This window comes from Chelonoidis abingdonii, chromosome 22, assembly GCF_003597395.2.
Source record: "Chelonoidis abingdonii isolate Lonesome George chromosome 22, CheloAbing_2.0, whole genome shotgun sequence".
In the NCBI taxonomy this organism is placed as follows: Eukaryota; Metazoa; Chordata; order Testudines; family Testudinidae; genus Chelonoidis; species Chelonoidis abingdonii.
Window position 1 is genome coordinate 2317216 of NC_133790.1, and position 21152 is coordinate 2338367.

General features: G+C 50.2%; 1 protein-coding gene across 2 annotated transcripts in view; it reads right to left on the reverse strand.

Moving 5' to 3' along the window:
- Nucleotides 1-7759: 7759 nt before the first annotated feature.
- SEZ6L (seizure related 6 homolog like) overlaps nt 7760-21152 on the reverse strand; it is a 69194-nt gene continuing 55801 nt past the window's right edge. The window contains exons 12-16 of one of the 2 annotated variants that reach the window (XM_032769863.2): nt 17636-17830; nt 15820-15852; nt 15060-15171; nt 14545-14647; nt 7760-11156 (exon numbers count right to left, since the gene is read on the reverse strand). In XM_032769863.2, the coding sequence (XP_032625754.1) occupies nt 11127-11156; nt 14545-14647; nt 15060-15171; nt 15820-15852; nt 17636-17830 (473 nt within the window). In that variant the 3' untranslated portion in view covers nt 7760-11126. Of the gene's footprint in view, nt 11157-14544; nt 14648-15059; nt 15175-15819; nt 15853-17635; nt 17831-21152 lie in introns of both variants that reach the window. The other variant, XM_032769862.2, reaches the window with a different exon arrangement.

Below are 21152 nucleotides of genomic sequence, written 5' to 3' on the forward strand. Positions count from 1 at the left end.
GCAGACTGCAGACACACACAACCACACAACTAAATCAATCAATTAAAATTTTATTGGGATAGTACAAGGGTAGAGAGCAGCTTATAATTAGCTAATAGAGTTAACAAAACCTAAAACACACAATGCCAAAATATCTACTAACAATATTTACAAACAAATGCAGCATTTAGTAATAACTGATATTACAAAAACAAACCAACACATCACGACGGCAAACGTAGAAGCTCTTTGAAAACGTGAGCTGAGAGAGAGGCTTCGAGGTGATCAGGCTCGGTTACGGCATACACGGGATACACGGGACTCGTTTCTTCCTCTCTCTGCCTGCAATGGCAGGGCGACCTAAAATACTTACTATGACATCACAGAAGTGTCATAGGGGGACGGGCCCAAAACCTGTGTGTGTTCGCCTCTGATTGGCACAAGCAATGTTTACCACAATAGGGAGCAGGTGCCAAAAGGTCTGTGGCTTCGCCCCCAAAAGGTGAGGTAATGCATATTGTTGTAGAATGCGTTCAACACTGAATGACAAAGGAAGAGGCCAGGGCAATACCGGTATGGCAAGTGATACAGGATGCAGACAGGAACCCATTCTAACAAGTCTGAGCCAATTTATGCTGCGTTGTAGCTACAGCATATAAATAAATACATCTCGTCAAAGCCCCACTCAGCCTCATCTTCCCAAGTGGCCTTCACGCCTCATGGGAATGTCCTGGATGGTCTCACCATCATAGACTTTGGGGCGATTCACCCCAGGTGTCCATAGGGCCCAGGGGACTCAGCTCTGGACCTTGGAACTGCTGCGTGGAAGAAAAGCAAAGGACAGGTTGCAGAATTGGTAGCTAATGATGCTGCTTCCTTCCAGCACCACCATCAGAGCAGGGAGAGGAGGAAATAGGTCTCCCCTAGAACACCATCATTTTGTAAATTCCAGATTCAATGTGCAGTTTGTGTTATGTGTAAGTATCTGTTTCCAGCTCAGGAGATTGCTAGGGTGTCAGGACTGAGGGGCAGCAGCAGAGCCGTGGGCATGCAAGACTGGAATACTGGGAGGGCTGTGGGTTGGGATTGAGGTGCATTGGCAGAATGGTGTGTGGGAGCCCAGGGCTGGAATAGGGGGAGGTTTGCAGAGCGTGCGGGTTGGGATTGCGATGCATCAGCAGAGCTCTGGGTGGGAGACTCTTGACTGGAATAGTGGGGACTGTGTATCAGGATGATGATGCATCAACAGGGTTGGGGAGCCCCAGGACTGCAATAGCAGGGATGTCCCTGCCTGGGGAACGAGCTGCATCATCAGAGCTGTGTGTGGGAGCCCATCTCTGGCATGGCAGTGGGGGCTGTGGGTCAGGACTGAGATGCACTGACACAGATGGACTCTTGCAGCTCATTGGTCAGCACGTTAGAGCTGAGGGGCTGGGTGAGCAGAAGAATGTGCCTCGTACCAGTTGGCTAGTGACAGAGCAATATGCTGCCCCTTTGCAGATTAGTACTAAACACCCAACAACTCGGAGGGTTGTAAACGCTGGAAGAAGATTATGAGTAATTAGAACTGGACTCATTTGGCCAGTACTGCTTTGATGCTGTATGTAAATCCAAATAAATACAGCTCCTGCCAAGCAGCTCTGACTTGGCATCAGCCACTCTCGCTGGCTGGGAAGAGCAGCCCAGACAAGGCTGTGATTCCTTAGGCCCTACTGATGTAAGAATCCATCTACTCAGCTACAGTCACTGCTGGGCCCTGCACACAGGTCCCTCCCCCATCCTCCTGGCTTGCAGCACGCACAGTGCAAGGAGCCCAAGCCAGAGAGCTTGCTTAGCACAGACACCCCCGGGTGCTGGGGGAGTATCCAGCCACTTGTACGGCCAGGGCCCAGGGCATGAGCCGGCACGAAGAGGAGCATGAAAGCAGTTAGCTAGAAGGTAAAGCCAGGATTCTGGGCAAAAATGGGCAGCAATGCTTTAAGTCCCTTAGTGAAAAGGGGGAGCACCTGAGAGCTGGCTGAGGGCGAGCAGTGAGCTCCCTGCGGTGTGGGGCACGAGGAGGCATAGCACTTCTGGGTTAGATCCAGGTTCTCAGTTCATGGGACCCTGTGCAGCACCCAGCAGACTATGGGGGCTAGGGAACAATTTGAATAGCCACAGCTCATCAGGCAGGAGCAGCGTGTAGTCCCGGGGTGAGCTGAACACCTGTGATCTCAATTCCTCTGACTCCTCCAAGGGGCTGCAGAGCTGTGCAGAGCTCCCTCCCCCTTATGGCCACGCAGCCGCCTGGCTGGGCTCATTTGCACCAGTGATAAGGTCAATAGATTTCCATCTGAGTCACAGTCACTCACAGCAGGAAGTGGCTCCACAGGATCTACTGTGGCAGCTCAAGCCAGCAGGCGACATGAGCTGCCTGACAATCCTATCACGTGGCTGGGGAGCACTGGCTGTGCGCTCTCTGCACTGCAGCACTGGCAGGCAGCTCTCCAGCCTGGAAGTGGGGCAGCCACTCCCTGCAGGACCCAGGCACACTGCTACTCACCTCACTCTCCCCAGTTATGGGCAGCTGGTCGTCAGACATCCAGCGCTTGCTGAGCCTGCACGCAGTTTGCTGCAGGAACATCCACCCACACATGGTCCATGTAATCAACTCCACAGAGTCTGGGGCAGCTCAGGGCAGGGGGAGCCAGCTCTGTGGGCAGCAAGCCAGCAATGCTGCTCTGAGGCTGACGCTACACATTGCATACCCATAACTCCACGGTGCCCCATGTCTCAGGGCTCTGCAGAGAGGTAGACAGGCGAGTGCCCTACTCTGCTCTAGGAACAGTGGCTTGTGTTTCTGAGACTGGTTCTCTCTCTCCCAACGTTTGATACGTTGGGGCATTTTGTGCAGAGGGAGAAATAACAGCAACCCCCTCCCTTCCTAGCTGCAGCACTGACCCAAGGAGCTGGAGACTGAGCAGGAGCAGCGGAAGAGCTGCTCACTTGGCTGTATAGGGGCAGGATGGGAACAGCAGGCAGTGACTTTACCAGGAGGAATTTTAGTGCCACTCCAAAATAGAGGGAAAGGCACTTCTACAGCATGTGGGTGAGAGACGCTGTGGGCAGCAGGCGCTGTCTGAGCTGTGTACAGAGAGCAGTGGCTTCGTAGTCAGGCCCTTGTGCACCTCAGTGCCTCCGGCCGGACACTGACCTCAAGAGTCGGATTTGGGAGTCAGAGCAATACCTGGATTTCCGCCCTGTGCAGCTGTTGCCCCAACAGATCATTCTCAGGAGAAAGCTCCCAGCTAAAGCCTGCCAAGGAGCGGTAGGGGCCGGGCTGGGGCTCTGGCAAGGCGAGGTGACGCTGTGGTGTAATGGAGAGCTCGCTGCCATTGTTCTGGCTGCCTTGAGGCCTCCAAGCCAGGCTGCTTTACTGGTGGGGAAGAGCAAAAGCCCTGCAGTTGAGACACCCACACCCCTTCTCCAGTGCGATGGGATTTCCCTCCCCCTCCAAAGAGCTTCTCTGACTGACCAGGCCCTGCCCCTCGTTCCATGGCCATGTTCGATAGCGTCTTCCCCCCGGGGGTCAACCAGCCACTGCGGAGCCCGGTACCACTCAGCCTGGGGAAGGGTGGCAGGATCTGGCCGGCAGTGCAGTGACTGGCAGAAATTACGGACAGTGCCAGATTCGGGAAAGACCCAGCATGTGAGAAGGGGAAATCCTAGCCCTGGGGCCGCCGGAGGGGGAGGAATCGAGCCACACAGCCCTGGAATCCCACTCATGCAGGGGGGACGGGCCAGGGCTCAGGCCTCCTAGGCTGAGGTGCTCAGGACATTTGGTGGCTGTAAGGACAGCGCTTGCCAAGTTCCCTCAACCTTCATGTGGGTTCTGTGTGCGTGAGAGCTCCCCACCCTTCTAGTTGTCAGAGCCGTAGCCATCCCAGGATCAGCCTCGATGGCTGGCCCATTGCTGAGGCAGAGGGGTATAAAAGGAGGCTCCCTCCTGCTGGGGAGCAACGTGTGCATCTGGCTAGGCCCATTTGTTCTCCTTTGTCTGAGATCCCGGGACCCAAATGCTGGTGCCCCATCAATTTCCCTTTATGGTCTCACTGACAGGACACAGCGGCTCCCTGCCAGCTTTAAGCCTGTCAGCTCCACCGTCCAGCCTCTCAGCTGAAGCTGCCGTTGAGGTGCACCCGTTGCCATGATCGTTGGGACCAGCATAGCTGCCTGGCTGTGGCGTTCTGCACTGGGGATGAACGCTCTCCCTTCCCCCAGCAGGAACCACCCTTCGGCCTCCCCATGACAAGCCAAGCACCCTTCTGCTGCCCCACACTGCGCACTGGGACATGTTTACTCTCTGGGGCTGGGGGTTCCCTGACATCAGACATGCTTCCCCGCTCTCCTCCTTCCTCGGGGCCCAAGGGACCCACCTCCCTCCGCTGGCTGGGAATTTGTGACAGGCGACAAGCCCTGTGGAAGTTCAGGCCAGGAGCTGAGGGGGGAACCCCAAGAAAAAGCAGCCAGAAACCCTCCCTGGCCTGGCTCCTTGGCAGCCTCCACCAAATCCTCAGCCTTTGGCCAGGCCTCAGATGTCTGTGGCCTGGGAATTAGCTAGGGTCCAGACAGCCAAGGGGCAGAGTTCTCCTCCCCGGCACTCTGATTGCTCCAATCCTACTCCTGTGAGTGTGAGGACTCTGGAACCCAACTATCAACATTACCAGTCAAATCCCCCCGCCCCAAACCCTCCACTCCTTCCAAACCATGCCAAGCACTGTGGGCAGGGGCTGTCCGTATTCGGTCCTGTACCGTGTCAAGCACATCTGTGTGTAACAAACACTGCACAATGTCCCTTTCCCCTGTCCCAAATCCCTTGGGCCTCCTGCCGTCCCACACTGGTAATTCAGCCAGGCTAGTGGTGATGTGCGGCCTGGGGACAATGCAGTCAGACACGCCAGGTTTGGGGGATAGATTATAAAGCCAGAAGGGATCATTGTGATCACCTAAATCCGACCTCCTTCATAACCCAGGCCACTGGACTTCCCTGGGCTCATTCCTGTTTGAACTAGAGCAGCTCTTTTTAGAAAAACAGCCAACCTGGCTTTGAGAAATTGCCAGTGATGGAGACTTTGCCACGAACCTTGGTAGCCAATGGTTAATTACACTCACTGCACCATATTTCTAATCTCAACGTCTACATTCAACTTCCAGTCACTGGATCTCGTTATACCTTTATCTGCTGGATTAAGAGCCCTCTATTTTCAAATTTCGGTTCCCTGTGTAGGTACTTATAGAATGGATCAAGTGACCCCTTAACCTTCTCTTTGTTAAACTAAATCGATTGAGCTGTTTGAGTCTATCACTGTAAAACAGGTTTTCTAATCCTTTAATCATTCCTGTGACCCTTCTCTGAACCCTGTTCCAATATATCTGCATCCTCCTTGAACTGCCGACGCTAGGACTGGACACAGTATTCCAGCAGCAGTCTCACCAGTGCCATATAGAGACTTAATGTAATTGTCCTACTGCTGCTCAAGATTCCCTGTTTATACATCCAAGGATCGCATTAGCCCTTTTGGCCACAAACTCGCACTGGGAGCTGATGTTTAGCTGATTATCCACCATGACCCCCAAGTCCGCCTGCTTCCCAGGAGAGCGTCCCCCATTCTGTGAGTATGGTGTACATTCTTAGTTCCAGATTAAAACACATTTGTTTGCTTGTGCCCAGCTTACTAGCTGAGCCAGATTGCTTTGTATCCATGAGCTGTTCTCTTCATTATTTGCCATTGCGCCGATCTTTTGTGTCACCTGCAAACATTATCATGGATAAAAGCATTAACCAGTGGAGGGCCAAGAGTCAATCCCTGTGGGACCCCACATGATGATGATTTCCCGTTTACAATTACATTTTGAGGCCTATCAATTAGCCAGTTTTTAAACCATTTCACATGTGCCATGTTGATTTTGTATCGTTCTAGTTTAGTAATCAAAATGCCATGTGGTACCTTACAGAAGTCTATTGCATCCACACTATTATCTTTATCAACCAAACTTTGTCATCTCGTTAAAAAAATCCAATTAGCTTGACAAGATCTCTTTTCTATGAGCCTATTGACTATATTACTCTCCTTTAATTCTTTGTTCTCAAGTCCCTTATCAGCCTTTCAGTTATTCCGCCTGCCAAGCTGCAAGGCCATCTCCCACAAGGCTCATTATTTTTCAGGGTGTAGGGCTGAGTATTTTTACCAAACCTGGAAGCCAGCCAACAATAAAGAAGTCACGAAGCACCGACTTACAAAAGCAGCGACAACACTCCTATTGTCCACACCTATTAGAAGCTATAGGATGGATTCCAGTGCCTAGTTATCAGAGCCCAGAACCAGGAGACAGGACATGTGAATTCTATTCCCAGCTGGGTGATCTTGAGTAAGATGCTTAATGTCTCCATGCCTTAGTTTCCCTCTCTGTGAACCATGGGATAGTAAAGTAGCTACCTACAGGGGTTGTGAGACTTAATTCATTAATATTCATCCAGCACTTTGAGATCCTCAGATGAAAGAGGCATGAGAAGGGCAAATGGTTATTCTCAACAGTTGTATAAATGAGGAGAGGTCAGACCTGACGCAAAGTGAAGAATTTATTGCACTCAGGATACAGTATCACAGAAAGAGCTGAAGTATGTTTATACATTAATATGGAGGGAGAGTTATGATTTCAGGAATGCTTCTCTTAACACAGTATGTTCATCCATATGCAGATTTAAGAATAAGATTTAAGAAATTGTAGTTTATCTTCAAGAAAATAGCATGAAAAATATACATTATGTCACCCTACAAATCTGTTATGATTCATGTGAACAAAAGTAGGATATTCTGACGGCTGGGATGAAAAAATACCAGGAGGTATCGTAGACAGGTGAGCAGCTGTGATGTAGCTGTGCTGCATGCAAACCACTTGTAAAGATGTACACGAGTACAGACAACGCTACGCAAACCTGTGGCACAGTTTGGGTTTGGCCTGTCCCTGATGGCATACGGGGAACATTGTGAGCTGTGCATTAGAACGCCCCTGTTCTGCATATGCCCCTCTTCTCCCTTTAAAACCCCCAGATCAACAAAAAATAATGAGATAAGAAAATGTTTTCATTTTTCCATCCAGTCCCACACTGGGTTTTGTTTTTGAAACTGTGAACATACAAAATGGGGACCAACATGAAAACAGCAAAATAATCTAGACTGGTGGAATTTGCCTTAGACACTTTGCTATCCCTCCCTAGTCAACATTATGCTTTAAGGGCCTGATCCAAAACTCTGTGAAGTAGGTGAGAGTCTTTCCATTGACTTGGACAGACTGGCTGAGGAGGGCAGAGTGTCCTACGTCATTCTGCCCTTAGAGGAACAGCTGTGTTGAACGTACTGCTTGCTACATGCTTACTCCTCAGGACGGTCGATCTCCTTTATCTCCACTGACCCTTCTGGTCTTCCTGTGGAGTCTTCTCCAGACTGGCTCCTTGGCATTGTTCCCAGTCAGTGATCTCTGTCCTGTATGTTCAGACAGAGTCTGGAAACCGACTACAGACAGCAGAAACACAGACTTCATGGAGTATGCGCTCCGTCGGCAGATGTTCTGAACTCTGCGCCCAAACCAGAGTCCCAGCTCAACTGAGGAGAATGTCCTGGACTCTGCCAGGGCTAGTGCAAATCTCTGATCTCACGGGGTTGGATGGTTTGGGCCACACTGACCCCCAGAGGGAGCCAGTCTCCATGGTCGAGGGATGTTTCCCTGCCCCTGCCCCTGCCCCTGCCCTATGGGGTAGGACGTTGTAATGTTCAGTAGTAAGGAGACCGGGGAAGGTCTGTTGTTTTCATCCATGAATAAGGCAAAGGCATTTGTCTCATTTCCCAGTTGCTTTCATTCTGCCCCGGGACCAAGTGCAGATGCCTCTTAGCTAACGGAACCTGCAGTAAAAGATCCAGAGCCAACCAGTCCAGGAAGCAGATGTGTCTCCCCATCTCTTCCCTGGGAGTGGGGCCTGTTTACTGCAGGGTTAAAATTTCTCCCCAGTCTTTAGCCAGTGGAAACTGCCTCCAGATGAGCCCAGACCACCAATGCAGAGGCTCTGTGCCCCAGAAAACAGATGCGTCTGGTAGGGTCCCTTTGCTTCCATTGCTCAGAAGGCTTGGGTTAACATGCTAAATAATGCACTAAAGTTACACAGCAGGAGGCAAGGGAAGGCATTTTAAAGTGAGTGGCCACTAGGCCTTGCACCTCTCCATCCTTTCATATTTATATATGTATAGAAAGAAAACAGTAACTAACTAAGGGATCACTTCCATTCCTGGTTACCTGCCGTTCGTCCACCTGCCCCGATGCTCTGAATTTGTTTAGCACAGCAGGCTTGTTCTAAAGAGGGTGGCATATTGCCCTGATCGCGTGGTAATACACAGGAGCTCAAGAGAGTTCTCCTGCAGTTGCTCCTGTATTTCTTCCCGGGGGAAATGAAGAGATCTGCATCTCAATAGTTTGTAAAACCAAATCTCAAGGAAACTGAAGATTCATTTGGGCTGGGTAGGCTTTAGAGAACGCAGAGAGCCAAATTTCATCCCAGTGACTTCTGAGGGACTAGAATCTAGCCTTTAGGCGCCCTGAGAGCCACAAGGCTCATATGCTGCAAGGGATAACCTGTGCCCATTTTCTGGAGAAAAACTCCACAGCTGAAATACTGTAAGATGGACCCAACACATCAATCTTCACGGCTTGGATCCAGGGGGAATCTTCTGCACCATTCACTCATTTCAGATCAGACTCATTCAAGAATGTGACAATGTAAGAGTCTGTGTCTAAACTGAAGCGTGTGTGTGTAACCATGGAGACCTGCGGCTCACATGGCAGATAGCATTGACGTGTATGCAGCATGTAATACAGGCTGAATCACAGGCATATTCTGTGGCTCAAATTTTTGTTAAACTTATTTTCAACCATTAAAAAATATAGTACAATTTGTATTAAGGTTACACTAAATTCTAGAGCTTCCCATGGAAGTATCATGTTCAAAAATATTTAATGCCAACAATTTTCACATTGTTCTTATAAAAACAGACATATATGAACAGAAATGAAATACCTGGTACATTTCTGGCACCTTTTTTGTTTTTGTTTTTCTTTTTTTTTAACCTTTACAAATTACAAATACACATTCAGTTTGTTTTTTCAAAGGGAAAAAAAATCAAATGTCTCAGTCATACAACTGCAGAGATGCACTAACTTCTCTAAACTAAAATGGACGTGAAAACATTGTCATGGTTATAACTGCCATTCTACAAAGACCGAAAAAAGACACCAGCAGCCAAAGAAACATCAACAATGTTGCTGTCCTTCCAACGATAGCAGGAAGGGTCCTGTGTGACCGCCAGTTTTGTGAAGAGAAGTATTGGTAACTAAGTCACTGGAGCCTTTTGTGAATCTTTATGCTTCCATGAAAAGAAAACATTTGAGCATTTGTTTTGTTAATGTGAACACGTTATTCTCCAGAACCAAAGAATATGAACGTGGTGCTTGAATTCCAGTTGTCACAGGGTTAGATCAAGATGGAAGTGGCTACTAAAGGCTCTATTTTGCCTGCTATGTTCCTCCAGTGATTGGGCTTCTGTTCTTCAGTCAGGGAAGGTTTGCTACCTGGCTTTCTTCACCCCCTAGTCTATTCTCTCTTCCCCCAGTGGAGTTTGCCCAATCCCAACTCACAAGCAGAGCTCAAATCTAGTTGATTTCCCGTTCTTAGCTCAAAGCTGAACAGTGCAGCTCTTAATGGACAACTCTTACTGGACACTGTTTTCTGCCACGGAGTGGTGGCAGCGCCCTGGAATGGGTTTAGAATGACAGGAACGTTGTGGTTTGGTTGCTGCCATAAAGTCTTCCCATGCTGCTGAGTTCCAATCAAATGCACTCTGCTGGTTTTGGATGCTCCGGGAAGATGGGAAGAAGGACTGACTCTGGCTCTCCCCATGCAGAGTTGTGGCTAACTAGTCACCCCACCTGCCCTTCCCAGAGCAGCTATTCCAAAAGAACAGTGGACTCTTCCAGTTGCATGAGGGCACCATAATCTTGAAGGGCGAATGCTCCAAAATTAACCAGAGCATGTAATAGGATCCTGTATTCCATCGTTATTACCCTGAGATACTTACAATAAAGTGGGCAAAAGGTGAACTCAGACTTTGAGAGAGACTACATATTCCTTGCAATGGCCACAGTAAATGTTAGAACAACAGGTGTGAGCAAAAGACATGCAAGCCTGTTTGTTCCCAGTGGAGCAGAAACACAGCCCTAGAAGATTTTACCCATGTCCCCTTGCAACGCTGCCAAGGTCTCTCAGACCGGGGTTGATATGCTCAGCAATCGCTGGTTGCACACGTTAAGGCTTCTCTGCAGCAGCTCACATGTTCTTGTATGTGCCTCTCCAGGATTAAAAACAAACTGGGCCAAGCAAGTAGCATGTAACTTGCTTGTTTGGTCTCTGCTTCCCCTTTCCCCCCAGACACCTGAGGGCATCACACTGTACCTGCTTGGCAACTTTCCTGAGATGGGCCCCAGGAGAGAGGCTACTCCCTCTACTTTGAATCAGAGAGCGTAGCACCAGATGCCTGATCAAACTCTAGGAGAACCAGAAATGTGTGGGCAGTAGTTAGGCTTAGGACAGTGCTCAGAAAGACTCTCTATGTTTAATACCAAGGAATCAAGCTCTGTAGCTAACCCAGCTCTTGGCAGTTAACTGCAGGATCTTGCATGGAGACATTTTAATTTTTAACACCACAAAAATCATATAATCTCTTTGCGTGTGGCCAGTGCAGAGCTGGAGACTGTCACTGCTGCGAGATGGGGCCAGCTGATCCCTGCACCTGCCCACTTTCCTGTGTGGACTGGTAGCTGTGCGCTGGTGCACCCAGGGAGTGGAGCACAGCCTGCCGGTAACACTTTGAACACACCTATCTCAAGTTAAATAGAATAAATACAGTGAAGAAAACAGTGAAATCATCAATAAAGAGGCAAAAGGACAGACAAGAGTAGGTCCAGGATTCCAGTTAAACTCCACATGGTCTCTGGATTAGTTACGGAGGAAGTCCTATTGGAGTGAATTAAGTTCACATTTGGAGACTCTCGTATCATTGTCTTTATATTGAAACTTCATATTCTCTTGTTTCCTAAAAAGAAGAAAAAACACATTTAAAGGAATGGTTGGGTTTCCACCCACATTAATCAGCCCTGCTCTATGTACATCAGACCCAGGTGACATCTAGGCCTTGTCAATGCAAGAAACTGGCTTGATTTCATTAAATTGGTTTAGAAGTTGATGTAGTTAAAGGGTTCAAAACCCCAGGTGTCTCCCTTTGATTTCTATTTAAGAGGGTCCGTGCAAGAGGGCTGTGTCAATGTAAGTAGAACCGTTTCTAAACCGATTCGTTATTTGGTACAGTTTTCTCATGGGGACAACAGTATGGCCAACCCCGGACATTCAGAAATCATAAATCAGCTCCCAAAAATCACAAGGTTGGTTTAAAAATCACGAGGTTTAACCAAATAATACATTTGGGGTCTTTTACTCTTCCAGTTTCGGAGCCTTTGGGTCACACTTGGGTCACATTTCCCAGCTTTTCTTCACAACCACAGGGGCTGGAAACTGACTTTTTAAAGCGAAAGCTGAGATTCTCATGCAGTCTGTTGCCCGTGGAGCTGGGGCTCTGAGTCAAATATCAAATATTGTGAGGCTCGTGATAAAACTGAGAGTAGGCAAGACTGATCTGAAGACCTAACTCACGCCAAGGCACTGCCTTATTTCTCATGCCCCCAGACACACACACCGGCTGCTCAAAAATGCCCATTGTCCTAACATGGAACTCAGAGCTTGGCTGTGAGACACGCTGAGCACCCTCAACTCTCACCCCACTTCCCTTGCATGTAACGGGAGCTGGGGTGCTCAGCAGCTGGCAGGATCTGGCCCTCTCCTAGTTAGAAGTTAGATAGAAGCCATTGTGTGAAGCAGCTGCAAGAGGTGAGGATGGGACTTCGAGCAGGCCCCACAGTTTTCCTTGGCACTGGGCTTCGCTCAGAGACACCCTGGGGGAGACTAGTTCAGTGTAACTGCTGTACCTGCCCCACAACGTGCCTGTCGTGTCACTGCCGACTCCACAGAGCCACTCACATCCCCGGCTTTATACCTCAGCTCTGAGTGGGATCAGGGCTCCTAGCTGCACCTGGGGGAGTCTCACATGCCAAAGAGCCAGGAGAGGGGAGCCCAGCAGTCAGCAGAGAGTATTAGTTAAATTCAGGCAACCCCCCTGCGTTAAGCCAGCACCTCTTCTTGCCCTGGGTGGGTAACGTGCAGCCTCTAGCTCCCTCGCACTAGACAGCAGGGTCCTGATGTGCCCTGCACAGCCGCCCGGAGGGCAGGGAGAGGAGCAGAGGATGCTGCATTGAACAGAACTTCTGTGACCCCCTTTCTCCTGGCATGAGTCAGTGTGGTCCCATTGTGGCCCAGGGGCTCGCACAGAGCCATGCTGTCTCTGGAGGACTCCCTGTGACTCCATTCCATGGCAGAGCAGCTTCCCCTTCCCACCTCTGCAAGGGGCTCATCATCATTTCTGAATGGTTTCCTCTACATCTTCCCTTGCCAGGCCCTGCTGGGTGACAGCAGCTGGACCTGCACTCTGATAACCGCATCACCAGTTCCATTCCCCAGAGCAAACCTGTGAGGCAGAGCTGGGCCTGATGGATTGGAGTCGTACTGGAGAGAGGTAGGTCCTGGGGCCAGTTTTGTTCAATATCTTCATTAATATCTGGAGGATGGCATGGACTGCACTCTCAGCAAGTTTGCAGATGACACAAAACTGGGAGGAGTGGTAGATATGCTGGAGGGTAGGGATAGGCTAAAGAGGGACCTAGACAAATTAGAGGATTGGGCCAAAAGAAACCTGATGAGGTTCAACATGGACAAGTGCAGAGTCCTGCACTTAGGACGGAGGAATCCCATGCACCGCTACAGGCTGGGGACTGACTGGCTAAGCTGCAGTTCTGCAGAAAAGGACCTGGGAATTACAGTGGACAGGAAGCTGGATATGAGTGAGCAGCGTGCCCTTGTTGCCAAGAAGGCTAACGGCATATTGAGCTGCATTAATAGGAGCATTGCTAGCAGATTGAGGGAAGTGATTATTGCCCTCTATTCGGTACTGGTGAGGCCACATCTGGAGTACTGTGTCCAGTTTTGGGCCCCACACTACAGAAGGGATATGGACAAATTGGAGAGAGTCCAGCAGAGAGCAATGAAAAAGATCAGGGTGCAGGGGCACATGAGTTATGAGAAGAGGCTGAGGGATCTGGGCTTGTTTAGTCTGCAGAAGAGAAGAGTGAGGGGGGATTTGATAGCTACCTTCAACTACCTGAAGGGGGTTCCAAAGAGGATGGAGCTCGGCTGTTCTCAGTGGTAGCAGATGACAGAACAAGGAGCAATGGTCTCAAGTTGCAATGGGGGAGGTCTAGGTTGGATATTAGGAAACACTATTTCACTAGGAGGGAGGTGAAGGCACTGGAATCGGGTTACCTTAGGGATGTGGTGAAATCTCCTCTTAGAGGTTTTTAGGTCAGGCTTTGACAAAGCCCTGGCTGCGATGATTTAGTTGTGGTTGCGTTCCTACTTTGAGCAGGGGGGGACTAGATACCCTTCCTGAGGTCCCTTCTAATCCTTGATTTCTATGATACCATGGCTAATTAACCCATCACGTCAGCAGGCAAGAAAGCACTAAGAAGACCCGCGTGGGGGAAGAGGGCGCTGGTCAGGCTTTGGGGAGTCACGAGCAGAGAGAGCTTTCAGGGGAAGATACCGTATTATTCTCTCCCCTCCCAGGCGCCAGCTCCAGGCCACAACGTGTGCCAGCAGCACGTGTGGAGGTGTCACTGCCACGGGCGGGGGGGGGGGCGCTCTGCGGTTGCCGGCAGAGGGCGGGCGGCGGGTGGCTCCGGTGGACCTCCCGCAGGCGTTCCTACAGAGGGTCCACTGGAGCCACAGGACCGGCGAGCCGCAGAGCGTCCCCCGCAGTGGGCCGCCATCCTTGGGGCGGCAAAATGGCTAGAGCTGACCCTGTCCCCTCCTTGGCTGAGTGAGCTAAGAAGTGTCTGCTATTGTAATACAGAGCCGCACACATCTGGACAGAACACTGGAAACATACTGCACAGAGGGTTTGACCAGGAGCAGGTCTCTGAGGGTTTGTGGTGAGAAAAGAGACAGAAGCAGGGTGACCCCTGTCAGACCCTCCTTGGCTAAACTCTAACACCCCCCGTCCCTCGCTCTGATTGTCCGGCTCACCCTGTCCTCAGGTGCCGTTGAAACTCCCCTAAAGACTGATTTTCTGGCTGACCTGCTGCATCATTTGCCCATCGGGACACAAAGGGAGATGAGAGGCAGAGATGTTCTCTCATGAGGGATCTTGAGGGGGGTTCGTAACCGTTCCTCTTGCTGTGAGTTTGTGCCAAGCCTTCCTCTTCAGTTTAACATAACGTACAGATGGAGAGAACTGAGGCACCCAAAGGCCAACTCACCCCTGTCTCATAAATTGGGTTGTCAAACTCCGTCTCTACGGTGATCTGGCTGTATGGGTGGGAGTACATGAGGGGCAAGCGCAAGTTGGAGTAGTACCGACATCTGAGAAAAAGAAACGCAAGAGAGAGAAGTCACCTCGCTGGGTCGGAACAACACAGAACCCAGTGGCTTGTGCATGTGGAGTGGTAAAGCCAATGGAGTCACAATGGAGTGACATGCACTGAGCAAGGCAACCCACACTCATGCTCCCAAATCACCCATTCCCCTTTGCTCTCCCACCTGCATTCACTGCTCAGCATGGAGATCACGCAATACTGGCAGCAAATACTGCGAGGTAAGGGCCTAATTATGAGAGGTGCCTGGCCGCTCAGCACCCACAGGGTCCAGGGGTAGCTGCTGGGTGCTTCCTCTCGTGAGGAACACAGCACTGGGCAGAGGGCACTTGGCAGCACTCTGAGATCTCTGCTGAGGCCCTGGAGAAGTGCCCAGTGTTGCTGTTACAGTGGGTCCCCACCTTGTGATATAGATGTATGCGCCTCCCAGCAGTAGTGAGATGATCAGCACTGGGATGAATATGGCTAGCGCCATGTTTCCCCCTTCGAGCGACGTCTCTGCAGCAGCTTCTGCTACTGAAAACACAATATTCATTATGTTCCCATAGGCAAACATTTGGGATCCCCCCCCCCCGCCCTTGGGCTCTGCTTCCCTCCTAACCTTCCCCCCACCCCCCTCATGGTGCTGCCTTGTTTCCGTGGCCAGCTGCAGAATGATGCTTGTTTGAAATGTAACCGTAAGACCAGGTTTCTTCACAAGCCCAAACCAACCCCATCTATTGTCTAGTGTCCCATACCAGCTGGGAGCACAAAGTGGGGCCTCGAGGTGCCCTGTAGGAGACGGCCAGATGAAAGAGAGATTTTATTGTCTGAAATGCAATTGCTATCCAGTGGTCACAGCTGCAGGCCCCAATGGGTGACCACAAGTACTCAAAGCCTCAGATCAAGCCCTTCTGCCCAGAGGACCTCCCCAAATATTCCATCCCTCTGAAGAGTCCTGCACTGAGGGCATGTGACACCCTCCCATGCAGAGCGGTCAGCCCAGCTGCATTCCATAGTCCCTAATTTCTGAACTGAAGAGCAATGTCAATGCTGCAATGCATACTTGTTGCAAATTTGTTTGCATCGTCTGACCAAATGCAGGCGCTGCACACTCCAGAGGGCAGTGCCAGACATATGCTCTGCCTGACTGGGATTTTCCAGCAAATGCATTTCACTCACCTTCTAAAGCGTGTTCAAAACTGTCTTGATTCACTGCAAGAGAAATTGGGAATCGTTGGCAGCGTTTGAGATGTTCATGGGGGCTAGCAGCCTCGTGTGAAACATGAAAAATACCCACATTTCCTCAGGTGGATTTACTGTTTTCCCTCTTTGTGAAAACTCTAGTACCCCAGGCCAGAAATTAGAACTAGCCAGAAGGTGGTTCCCAGCAGCATAAGGAAACCCCCTGGGTCTCCTCCTTCAGGGGAAGCTCGCTGAATACTTTCATAGGAACATCTGATGGGCCATCGTCTGCTCTCTTTTCTTCAAGAGTGGCTTGTTTCAAATGCTTCCAAGAACGGTGGCAGAAGCCCATAGTGGGTGATTATGGAATGACTTGCCCTTTGGGGACATTTCCTGCAACCCCCTCAGGAGCAGTCGCCTCATGCTCTGAGCACAAGAGTTTGTAACCTTCATTAATATTTTCAGCCCTGTCTAATTTAACTGTGATGGCTCACATTACCCACATCAGTGTCTGTGTCTTTCTTGAATCCTGCTCTACGCTGGGTCTCAATGGCATCTTGTGACAATGAGTTCCAAAGGCTAATCCCATGTTGGGTAAAAGGAGATTTTCTTGCATCAATTTTAAATTTGCTACCTTTCAACTGCATTGAATATCCTGTTGTCCTTGTTTTAGGAGACAGAGGAAATAAAGTTCTGGTGGGAATCTCGCATGAGTGTCCCTGTGCATCCTTCTCAGCTTCCCCTCCCATTCACACCCATGCCCCTGCCCTTTGAGTGACACACCCCAGAGGTCTCTTCCATCAGCACGTGGGCATGGGGAGTCCCCCAGTCTGGAGTCTCTGCTTCTCCCCACAGACCCCAAACCGTGCCACCAACACTGAGCTCTTTGGATGCTTTTGGCCTTTCTGCACCCATCCAAGGCATTCTCGGACTGGCCTTACAGCCAGCACCGTATAACTACAGGGCAAATCAGCTGCAAAGCGAAGCATGGGGTCAGGGGAATTACATTATCCTCTCCTGAGCAATCTGCAAAAGCCTGGAAATACGCTGCTCTTCCAGGACACTGTTACTGTGCAATTCACAAGAAATTCAGTGGTGGTTATTCCTTGCCCTTTAACGTGTTACCAGGAGGTTCCTGCTTGTGTCCATGAAATAGACTCAAACTGAAAACCAGCCAGTTCACCAAGCAGGGCTTCCTCTGGGCCAAGGGTCATGGCCATTGTCACCAACTCATGACCCAAGACAGAACCACAATGGTACACGTAGAGAAATGTTAAATGCAGGAACAAAGTGTTCACCGGACTCGGGGCAGCATCCAGACCCCTCTGGACACTCTGGGGACCATTCCTGCTTCCCCTCAGCCCTGTCTGCACACGTGCTAGGCAACTGCCGCTAGTCAGCAGCTTCCGACACAGTTCACTAGGAAGGGATTGAGATGGATTCCCTCCCTTGGGTGGGCAGAACCTCTTAGAGATAAATCCATAACAGCCACCAAAATCTCCACTACTTGTGGCTGGAAACCTGGTGACACCAGTGCGTCAGAGGGCCTGGGTAACACCCGGAGAGCTGTTTGTTTTAAGGGCTGATGGTAAAAAAGAAGGCGCTCTTAAGGAGGGGACCGCAGTGACATGCTCGGCTGCCTTTGAATGGCACTGAGAATGGGGGCAGATCTCCGTGCTGGAGGAGGTTGCTGCTCCGAGCTAATTCTCTGATGTGGCGGGAGCTCGCTGAGGACACCTGCAAAATCCCTGTGGATTCCAGCCCCTTCCCAAAGTGTGCTCTTGTTTTCCACCTGTCTCGGAAAGCTCATTACCTTTGCAGATGGGCAGGGGTCCACTCCAATGGGACGGCTGCCCCAGAATGCATTTGATAGTAACCTCGCCCATTAGCTCAAAGCCTTCATAACACATGAACGTCAGGGATTCGCCTGGCAAGTAAAGGCGTTTGTAGAGGATTTGGTAGCCATTTTCAGGTAATCCTGGATTGTCACAGGCAAGGGACTCTTCAGCTGAAAAGAAACATCCCCAGTGTGAGTCATGCTTTTTCTGCCTGTCCTGAGCGTTTACCAGTTCAGTACTGTAGGATCTAAGCCATAGCCACAGTAATTACTGGATTTATTTTTTCCACACCTTCACCAACTAGATTTGGTTAAAGAGGAACAGTACGTCAGGCAGTAGCCTGGCATATTAGCCTGTTCAACAGCTGTTAAGTGTCTAAGAAGGTGAACTTTGTGCTCTGGTATTCACCAGCAGAAGTTGGTCCAATACAAGATATTACCTCCCAAACCTTGTCTTGCTAATATCCTGGGACTAACACAACTACAAGTACACTGCATACTGGTATCATACAGTCACATCACCATGAAAATATGCACACACTCCAGAGCTGGGCACAGACTTATTCCCAGAGGAAATAGTGGGACCTGAAGCATTAATTCCATGAAGGGATATCTGAGCTTTCTGGCAATAATTCAGCATCGCTGTTTTCTGTCATGGCACCAGAGAAAGGATGAGCTGGAGAACCAGGAACGCCAGCAAAAGCCCTCCTCCAGAACACACAGGACTAAAACAACAAGAGCACTGGCAAATGGAGCTGTGATTTCCCAGTGCTGCTCTCTCTTCCTCACACTGGCTATGGAGCAAACTCGTGAATTTCAGGATGTGCAATGACAACAAACCTGATCCAAACAAGGGTTGCAGGAAGTGGCTACTCAGCGGAAATGCCAAGGCAGAACTGAAAGGCATGTCAGAGAACAGCCTGGGACTCTGTCTACAGGCCGGGCCTCCATAGAGCAGAAACAAGCCCACTGCAGATTCTGGTCTCTGGGCCCTGCAGAGCGATGAGCACTGTGAGAGCCAACCCAGCCTGGGCAGCCTTTGCAGAATGCCAAGGGTCTCATCAGGCAAGGGGGGGCAGGTCTTGCCTCTGCTCGGAGGATGATGGGGGGAGCTGAAGCTTCTTAAAACAACACAGCAAACTCCAGGAACAGATGGGGTTTCAGACAAGCCCAAGGTGGCATTCTGCAGGGAGAGGGCGTGAGAGACAGAGAGTGGGCAGCCCTGCCAGATGTGCCCAGCCACCAGAGCAGTGTGACTGCAAAGAGACTTTGCTCTGTTGACCACAGTGGAGTGATGGGTGATTGACACCGGCTGGGGATCTGGCCCAAAGCTTTTCCTTAGTTTTTTACAGAACTGTTTACAATCTGTAATATGGGCTAACTACTTACGCTAGACTATCTGTTCTACCTTGTACTTAGCTGTGATGCCGGGAATACCTTGCCCCTCGAAAGTTCATCTCTCTCACCAACAGAAGTGGGTCCAGTGAAAGATATTTCCTCCCCCTTGTCTCTCGCTATGAAATCAGACATGTAGGGGGGGAGCTAGCTTGGCCTAAGTGTCCAGCAGAGGGAGCAGAGACTGGGTGCTGCATGGAACAGGCAGGTTGCAAGTGAGTGAGGCAAGGGCATCATCAGCTCTTAGCCAGCCTTCAGTTTCTGGGGTGCCCTGTGTGTCCCTGCAAAGGTGATTGGAGCCCCGTGGGCATGCACTGTGCAGTCTGCAGCACTGGGGCAGCTGCTCTCACAGGAGAGCAGTTCTGGCCCAGGCACAGGGAGGGGCGCAGAGAGTTGGGATGGAGGTAAATTTATCTTTACTTCTGGTTTTATTTCCTCTCGGTTCTGAGCGGGGTTGAAGCAGGAACTAGCCCCAGACCTGTGCTCTGCCCAGGCTGAGTGTTGACCCAACACCAGCATTTCTGGTGCCAGGCCAACCACTGACTCTCACCCAGGGTCCAGGATGCTGCCCCATCCCCTTGTGCTCCCCAGGATGCAGGGCAGAGCCGAGAACTCCAGAAAGGCAGTGACGGCTTTTGGACAAACTCTAGTGGCTACAGAATGCCAGCAGGGGGAGGTGATAGTTGCCATTAGCTCATTGACTCGTCCAGCCACATGCTAGAAGGAGGCAGCCAGGCAGCAGCCAATGGGGGGGTGACAGCACTTCTCCTAGCTCCCTCGTGTAAAGAGCCTGTGGTTGCACAGCTGCCTGGTCAGTAGCAAGGTGCAAGCTCAGGATCTTCCATGTCATATTACAGGCCTCCTCCAGCTAAAGGAAATTTGCCATTTATGGTATTGGTTACTGGGTTTATATCCTGCAGGAGCTAGAGCATGGCAAAATCACAGACACTTGTGCAGATCTGGCATCCTCCCCAGCAAATGACAGGAGTTCATGCATCGCCCGCCACCCCTCCCCCAACCAATACACGACATAGCCTCTGGAAAGATTCCCAAGAGAAGTAATATGCAGTGTCAGTGCTGCCAATTCATGTGACTTGATCATGTCTCTCATGGTATTTGGCACTCCTCTTAAAAGCCCCAGCTCCTGGACTCAGGTGATTTACACGAGAATCTCAGCTTCCATTTTTCAAAGTCCTGGCAACCAATAAAAACACCCCTCCCCCATTTATTGTTTTTTAAAACCTCATGATTTTTAAGCCAGTCTCATGATCTTTGGGGTCTAGCTTATGATTTTGAGTAGCTGTGGCTGGTGATACTTGGTGCCTTGGAGGACTGGCTGGATCACTGAAGGGAAGAGTTGTCACGTACGGCCAGAGAATGGTGCTTGTAGGGACAAGGACACTGGCTCACTGAAGTAGTGTGCTCCCTGGGTGTGAGGAATACCTCCCCTGGGGCGAGTAGGCTTTTCACTCCCCTTCTTGGAGCTTGCATTGCTTGAACCATTTCAATACGCCTTTTTTATTGAAAATGGCCTTAAAAAAAAAAAAAGACACCACTGATCTTTTCATGAGAACAGCTGACATGGTCAGTACCTACAAAATGGCCTACCATCTTTTGGCCACCTTTCCCAGTCTTGGCAATGGCCATTGAAATGACAAAGAACATTGACACCTCCCCAATTTTGAAAGTAATATTAATGACAAATGTGGGAAAACTGAAAAATGGGTCAATTTTGAACCCTGCAAAATGAAATCAAGGTGGCACTTTCTTGCAGTAATAGGGATTTGACCAGCTCTCCTGGTGGTAACAGTCAGGGTACAGCTGGGGTGGTCTTTGCTCTAGATCAGGAGCTGGGGGACAAAGTGGCAGAGCTGCTGAGCAGGGAAGATATTGTGTTTCTTCACCTTCCTTGCACCAGTCAGTGTTGCCTTCCGCTCTGGCAGTATATGAACCCATTAGCAGGCAGGGTCAGGAGCAGGTAGCACCCCTGGAGGGAGATGGGGTGACACAGGTCTCCAGATGAGCATTCAGCTCCTGCAAATGAGATGGGAGGCCACAGAACAAAACCCACAGTGATTTCAGCAGCAGGCACTGCCTG